General features: G+C 39.4%; 1 protein-coding gene across 1 annotated transcript in view; it reads left to right on the top strand.

Annotated features, from left to right (window-relative positions):
* Nucleotides 1-8,270, top strand: part of si:ch211-117c9.5 (sodium- and chloride-dependent creatine transporter 1) — a 14,982-nt gene that overhangs the window by 4,037 nt on the left and 2,675 nt on the right. Inside the window, exons 3-9 of the mRNA XM_032520810.1 lie at nt 1,694-1,825; nt 1,971-2,298; nt 2,694-2,826; nt 4,159-4,293; nt 4,440-4,543; nt 7,450-7,574; nt 7,708-7,820. Of these exons, the coding sequence (XP_032376701.1) occupies nt 1,694-1,825; nt 1,971-2,298; nt 2,694-2,826; nt 4,159-4,293; nt 4,440-4,543; nt 7,450-7,574; nt 7,708-7,820 (1,070 nt within the window). The remainder of the gene's footprint in view (nt 1-1,693; nt 1,826-1,970; nt 2,299-2,693; nt 2,827-4,158; nt 4,294-4,439; nt 4,544-7,449; nt 7,575-7,707; nt 7,821-8,270) is intronic.

Here is an 8,270-nt window from a genome sequence, read left to right as displayed (position 1 = left end):
TACTTTTCTAAACTTACCAGACTGTTCTATTATTTTCAGTTCCCCACTTAGACCTTATGTCCACATTACTGATGATTATTAATCTAAAATCTAAGTGTGAAAATATTTAGTGAAAGCACCAATTTTCTACCCTAAAATATTGATATTGAGGCATTTCGTCAAGAATATCGTGATATCTGATTTTATCCCTATCGCCCAGCCCTAGTCAGACCTACTTTTTACTGAAACAAGGACACTCTCCACTGGAGACAGTAATAGATGAATGCATAGATTTAATCTCCTTTATTTATTTATTGATTTTAATCTCAACTGCTAGGCCTGATGTGTCTATTCCAGTTATGATTAGAGAGGACTTACTTAAGCCTATCAAGACTTTGATTCCACGATCTGTCAAATATGTTGGGGTATGTCAGCACAAGCAATTTTTCCAGTCATTCCATTCTCGCCTCCTATTGGATCTCTCTCCCTTTCTCTCTCACAGTGTCTCTCTCACTCTCCCACCCCTTTCTCTCATAGACCCACACTCATGAATGTTTCCTTATAAGGCTGCAGCCCTCTGCTCTCAGAGAATGACATAAAGAATGATCGACTGAATTAGGCACAAATTGTCAATCAATAGTACTGTTGTGGAGCCAACCAAGTCTATGCCATGGTGTGTCATTTTTGGATTTGTTAAACCTCCTCTACCACAGCGTTGTCCCAGTTTTTCTGCCTCCGTGTCCTGTGGTGTATCCATCTTTCCCTCCTTTCTTCTTCTCTCCGCTCTGCGTCATAGCTGGTCATGTGACTCCCTCCCATCTGGACTCTGGTGGCATCACCCAGATATATTATTATGCAAAGCAAATTGTTTCAATTGTATTTTGTAGAAAGGGAATGTCTTATGCCTTATTTGTCATATCTTTTTCTGCTGTGTTTTCCTGATCACAGCAGTCTTCTCCTATAGTATGAAAATCCAAAGGAGATTATTTATAGAAAACACTGAGCATGAACCATTTGCCCTAAGCTATCTTCTACTAATCAAAAGGAAACAAGTCCTAGATGTCTCAATCAGGACTAATAACTCCTGCTGGAGTCTATTGTCTTTTTTCTCCATTTGATAGTCCTTCGTCTGCCTCTGCTCCATGTAGCTTTCAAGTTCAAGGACAGAACTTAACAAAACTGTGCAAACACTTGTGGAAATGCCATTATCTCCCACAAACCATGGCCTTGTCTGTCCTCCTCGCTGGCTTTCACTTTGCTTTTGCCCTTTATTGCTTCCTCTTCTTCAACTGTTCCTCGTTGTGTCGAGTGCTTGATTAGTGGGAGCCATGCCAGTGTTTGTGTAGCTTGTGTCCTTTAAACTCAAAACATGACTTTTACCTCAGATTTTCTATTGTTAGAAAAAGATCAGGACATACTAAATGAGTCAGCCTAGTTCTAATAATTAAACTAATTAACTAATTTTTGAGTAATCATAATCTTTTAAATTTACAAACCTCTTTTTTCTGCTTCTTTCATTTTCCACACTTTAAATATGTTCATGATAATCAACTAAATGGTTTATGTTTAACATATTGAACACCGTCTATTTATTGCATACTAATTCATAGTCCATTCACTCCATTAAACATAAAATAGAAGGGTGGGATCCAAGTTACCATGTTCAATCACCAAAGAACACACTTGTACAGCAAATGCATCTCTTGTGTTGCAGGGGTTTTCCTGATCCCCTACTTGCTTATTGTGTTCATCGGAGGCATCCCAGTCTTCTTCTTGGAGATTGCACTGGGACAATTCATGAAGCAGGGAGGGGTTTCTGCCTGGAACATCGCACCCCTCTTCAAAGGTACCTGTGTATGTTATTGTGTCTGACATACAGAGAACACATCTATATTTTTCTAAAGAAAGTATTTTAAAGCTGCTCGTCACATCTGATTTGTAAGTTACATCTCAACATACCTCCTCTGGCTTCCTCTCTCCTTCTCTGTTAGGTCTGGGCTTGGCCTCAATGGTGATAGTGTTCTTCTGTAACACCTATTACATCATGATTCTTGTGTGGGCCCTTTACTTTCTCTTCCACTCCTTTACCAACGAGCTGCCGTGGGCCACCTGTGGACACCCCTGGAACACCCCCAACTGTACACAGGACTTCCGTCGAGCCTGCCACAACCGCAGTGCTGCCCAGGTGGCCCTGCCATCGTCTTCTGCCAACCTCCTCTCCTCCACGTCCCCTTTGAACCTGTCTTCAGCCCAGCTCCTTCTCAACGGAAGCTGCCCAGAGGCTGAGGGCATGCGCTCCCCAGTCATCGAGTTCTGGGAGTATGTTATTCCCTGTCTCAGAATTTCCATGAAGGAGTAAAGCAATGTGTCAGAAGTCTTAAAAATACATTTTAAATATCTAAAGCCAAAGCCATAATGACTTGAATACACTTATCTACTGCCAAATTGCATTTTAGGGGTCTTAACAATGCTGTGTGTTTGTGTGGTATGCACCCAGAGTTTTCAGTCATGCAGACATTTACATGTATTCTGATCATTCTGATGTCAATTACAAAATTGGTCTCATATTTAAATATTATGGCATCTATGTAACATTTGCAAAACCTACAAAAGCCTGATTTGACAAAAAGCATTTCAGCTTGCAGTCACACCCTGTTGACATTATTCACTTATTTCACTCTGTCTTTGACTCTGTTTTGTGTTCTTCCTTCTAGACGGAAAGTGCTCCGTCTGTCTGGTGGGCTGCACGAGCCTGGTGACATCAGCTATGAGATGGTGCTGTGTCTCATAGTCACCTGGATCATTGTTTACTTCTGCATGTGGAAAGGAGTTAAATCTACTGGCAAGGTAAAGTCTTTTCTGGCTGTACAATTAATGTTACATGTCACTGTTTGGGTTTATGGAGTGCAGATTATTACTTATGGCTCAATACGTTTACTGTATGTGAAACGTTATATGCCACATTCAGGGGTGACTGAGTTTTAAGCAAAGGTTTAAATAATTGCAGCATTTTGCCCTTTGAACCCAAATCAGCTTTGGTATAGTGAGAGGATCAGTGTCTAGACTGAAACACATATCAACACAAATATAAGCACACACGTGTATTCTTTGAATGTCTGCTAATTTGTATAGTTGCTTTTTTTTCCTGTTTTCTCACATGTATGTATGTATATATGCAGCGTAATGTCAGGCAACATTCTCATTATCTTATCTTAATTATATTAGACTCTACATACACCATGTTCAGAATGACTTCCATTTAGTAGTATAAAATAATATACAGTATATCACTCCTCATTCTTTTAAATGTGTGTGCTCTGATACATTGGGATAATGAATGCATCCTTATTTTGTAGCATATGGAGATGTCTGTGTTTGCATTCTTGTGTCTCCAGAGTAGCCAAAGCTCATAGAGCGAGGGAAAAAATAATGAAGGAGATTGAGCCAGTCAGCCAGCTGTAAGCCGATTAGTAACTTTCCACCATGTAGATGTTTGAGGGGCTTTTATGCCCATGTTCGCCCTAGATCAAGGCAAATATGAGCTTTCTCACTACTTTGCTCCTAACATACTGATTTAGCTGGGATTTGATGCTTTGAGTAGGTAACAGGGGGCAGCTTTCTCAGCATAACTTGACAAAGACTACCTTCTGGAAAGGTCTGCCAAAAACCCCTGCTATTGCAGGAGGTTTACAAATTGTCTGGCTTTCCATTTACAGGCTACCTTTTCTTCAAAGTAACATGACAGGGCCCATTACACATCTACTACAGGAAGGACCTAATGGGCTTCTACTTAAGACTTGAGTATTTGCAAAGCAGGTAATTGCTTAATCAAAGTGATAAAAACATACTTAGGTGCAGTTACATTGAAACATTTGACCATAGCTGATGAACCATGTTGATAAGCACTAAACTTTTACAACTAGCCTGTTAAATTCATCATATAACTGCATCTTTTTATGTATTTACTTCATGTAAATGTGAGGAGTTTAAATGTTTTAAGGGTTTACTGTAGAGTTTTCTACTTTCACTTAATTCAAGTTTTAATGCATAGCATACAAACTTCACCTCCCTACCCCGAAGTTTACTAAAAAATGAAATAAATGATATTGGTACTAAATAAATTGGTCTTACAGTATGTAGAAATGTACTTCACAGCTCTCTTTTTACATCTTTCTCTAGGTGGTTTACTTCACAGCTCTGTTCCCCTACCTGGTTCTGGTTGTTCTTTTGGCCCATGGAGTCACTCTTCCGGGAGCTTTAGATGGGATTGTTTACTACTTGAAACCAGACTGGTCCAAACTTGGCGAAGCACAGGTATTAGTTTTGCGTAAGCTTGCATTTGGGTGTCCTTGTACATTTGTTCGTAGCAGTGTTGTGACAAAAGAATATTGTGTATCAACATCTAAGAAACATAGTCAACAGATTGTAAAACATTACTCAGGCTATTCCATTTGTGATAGGTGTGGATTGATGCAGGCACTCAGATTTTCTTCTCCTATGCCATCGGACTGGGCGCTTTGACCGCGCTGGGCAGCTACAATCGCTTCCATAACAACTGTTACCAGTGAGTTTATACACAACATAAAATCAGACACCACTGTCACTGGAAGGAGGCCAGCATCAACATAAATACCATTTGCCTAGACTCATGCACACTGCCGCATTTGGCTGTAGACTGTAGTATCAAACAAACCAGAAAAAAACTCTTTCTTTAACTACAGACGTTCTGGCAGAAAGACAGCAACTTTAGTCTGTCCTAACAATAACATGAAGTACCAAGAGATCAGCTCCTTTTTTCCTAAAAAGCAATACAACTGAATAGGATGCCAGAAAGAAAAACAGCAGTGTCATTTTTATTTTCGGGCAGTCTTTTAATTCCAAAGCTGTAGAAATAAACTGGTGCAAGAGAGGACCAGGTAACTAATGAAGATTAGCATGCAGACCTGAGTTACATTGTCTGTTTTAACTAAACACTGTCCTCACTTTTGCTGGTTTTGTAGGCTGGTTGTTGAGTTTGCATATGTTTACACAGTTAGATATGTAAACATGTTAAAGCCCTTACGAAGTAGTTAGCTCCATAGCAGTAATAGGGATATTTGTTTTGTAAATTAGCACTTGCTTGCATATTTGGAATGTCCATAATAGGAGGAGACTCATGGACCCTGCCATCTGACTTTGTCTCTGTCTTGACCTTAATTGGAAGTTAAAAGATGAGTCCAGATTCTGAGGTATGTAGCTCAGCTCTGCCTCTCACACACAATCTTGGAGTAGCCCAGGAATAGCTAGGGAAAAATAAACTGCCCGAAGATGCCAATGTATAGTACATTTAAGGCTCAGGACTAAATTATTGTGTCTTGTTCACTTGTTTACAAACCCCATAACTTGACTTCATGTGTCTTTTTTTGCCATGCTAGCAGTGTAGCTGTGTTGATAACAATGTCAGTCTTTCCATTTGTTTGTCTAAGACTTCCGGTCCAGAGTAAAATATATCTTGAACCACTGGATAGTATGGGTGGGGGGGAAATCGATACAGCATATTATCTAAATATTTTTCGTGGTAATATTGTATTAATACGGACATATACGTTGCACATTCAAATTTACGAATTGCTTTTTCAGTCCACTAGATGGTGCAGTTAGTTGTTTTTTTTTGTAGTGAGAAATGCATCTTTTTTGATTAAATAGATGTTGATAAAGCTTTCCTTCAGGGACCTTATTTGAAGTTGAAAAAAAATGTAATAAATTGCAATGTATCGCAATATGTTTAAAATTGCAATAATATTGTATCATGACATAAGTATTTTGATTATATTGTATCAGGGGGCTTTCCCACCTCTACGATAGATTGCCATGAATTTTGATAACTTTTTATCAATATATATTTTTTTCTTTTAGCCTTCTTCACATAACTATTGCTAATGTAGCATGCTAATGTGCTAACATGTAGCTAGGCATTACATGCTTAACTTTACAATGTTAAAAGTGCATGCCAGAATGTTAAATGTTACATGGCCTGCTAATCATCAGAACAGTAACATCCAATAGTTGTTGACACAGTTGGTAATATTGAATTAATAGCACACTAATCTTAGCATTCAGCTCAAAGCAGAAGTGAGCCAAAGTAACCTGAGTACACCTAAAAGGCCAATATACTCCCGTCAGAAGTACTTGTCGATTGATCAAATCGCTTTGGAAAGCCACATCCCCAGACACCTTTCAGATGTCGGATTAGCGCAGCATATGTCCGACCATTTCTCTAATTTTACAAAATTGATGATCCAACATTCAGAGCTGCACAGAGAACCTTTCTCGCTAGCTTCTCTCTCTTTTTCCATCACTGGCACAACTATTTTTCATGTGAACAACCAAGTGCAACGTTATGAATGCTTTTCAGGTGAGACTGTCTGAAATGTGTGCCATTGTCCCCATATTTAAACAATATCACATCTCTACCCTCTCTATGTCCTACTTTTTATTCCACCTTTGATTTGGGCCGCTTGGATCAGGTATTAACACTTTTGATTTCCGACGTGGTATGACAACAAAAACTACTTATTTTCTATTATATCCTGGCCCTTAGACTGATGAAACCTGGGCCAGGTCTGGCAGTGTAGAACTGGGCCTTACAAGCTAGAGTTTGCAATGTCCTCAAATTCAAATTCTGCAGTATATAAACACTTTGGATTTATGTATAATCCTCACAAAAAGTAACATTTTTGCACCACTATTGGTAAAGTTCAACAGTAGGAGTAAAGTTGTCTTCATCCATCATCTTTGTTTCCTGGTGTGTAATAAGAATTACAACCAATTTAGGGCTGCTAGAGTAGCTATTGACTTTTAGTCTTGTTTACTAATTGATAATCCAAACACTTGTTCTCAATTATTTAAATTGTATGCATTCATAATCATTCTTCTGAGTCCTGTTTCAGATTAATAAACCGTATTGACGTAGCTGACTGCATGGAGGCTGCTGCTCACCACAGCTGCTACAATGCAACAATTGTTCATACATTCTTCATATCAGAAAGGATTTTTGGCCGATGTTGCCAGCTGAACTTCACTTGTCAGGATAAACAGAAGGTCATTTCTTGCTATTTAGACCAGATAACAGGAATGACATGGACTTCGGACTTAAATGAGAATTAGATCTCCATCATAATTTGTTTGTACATGCATGCATTATTATGTTAGGTATATATATATCCATCTTTTCACTCTCTACCGTCTCAGACCATGAGACAGACTTGACAGACCCATTGGCTGTCTGTTCTTTACATCCATCTACAAAGACAACAGCAGCTTGTGGAGGATTTGCTATTGATCCCCTATTCACCATCCCAGCCCATCTCCTCTGTTGCCAATGTTTGTCTTGAGTACCTCACGTGAGCCTAATGTTACAGCATCTTCATTCTCTGTTCTGTTTCCCCTCTCTCTTCCTTCCCCTTTCTTTCTCTCTGTGTTTCTCCGTAGGGATGCATTCTTGCTGGCCTTCATTAACAGTGGAACCAGTTTCTTTGCAGGCTTTGTGGTTTTTTCTGTGCTGGGCTTCATGGCTGCAGAGCAAGGCGTGGACATCAGTAAGGTAGCTGAGAGTGGTAAGAATAAAGCTTCCCCCTTTGCATTGAATGGCTGCCTTAAACCCAGTGCAATGAACTTAGTACTGACAGTGATAGAAGAGCTATATGCCCTTTATACTTTATGCTTCTGACTCTGTCTATTAATGTGCAGGTCCAGGCCTGGCCTTTATAGCCTATCCCAAGGCTGTGACTCTGATGCCTATGGCGCCACTCTGGGCAGCACTTTTCTTCTTTATGTTGCTCATACTAGGCTTGGATAGCCAGGTAAAATTGATTTCTGACACATTTTAGTTTGTTTGCATACACTTTTAAAATGATTACCTTCGGGTCTAGACTGTAAAGTATACCCCTCTTCTATATTTTGCACTTTATGTAGAATAGGTAGCTAATCTACATTTCTTTTACTCTCTCTTTTACTTTCTCTCACACAAGTGGGACACAAACAGTCTAGACCCATCACGCCCAGTCTTAGCATTGCATTTCTTAGAAGACTGTTAGCTGTGTGAGCTGGTGCCTACATCCATTGTTTTATAGCCTAGGGATTTGTGAATGAGCTTCTGTCTGATTCACACAGAGAGCATATTTCTACTCACCCATCCATTCATTACACTCACTTTCCATTCTCTCCCTAATTTCTTCTCCATCCACCTCTTTTTTCCCCTGTGATAGCCACATTAGCCATGCATGTACTTATGTCTCTAGTAAATGGTGAAA

Source organism: Etheostoma spectabile, chromosome 7 (assembly GCF_008692095.1).
Source record: "Etheostoma spectabile isolate EspeVRDwgs_2016 chromosome 7, UIUC_Espe_1.0, whole genome shotgun sequence".
Classification (NCBI taxonomy): domain Eukaryota; kingdom Metazoa; phylum Chordata; class Actinopteri; order Perciformes; family Percidae; genus Etheostoma; species Etheostoma spectabile.
Note: the sequence above shows the minus strand (reverse complement) of the source record. Positions and strands in the feature narration are given on the sequence as shown.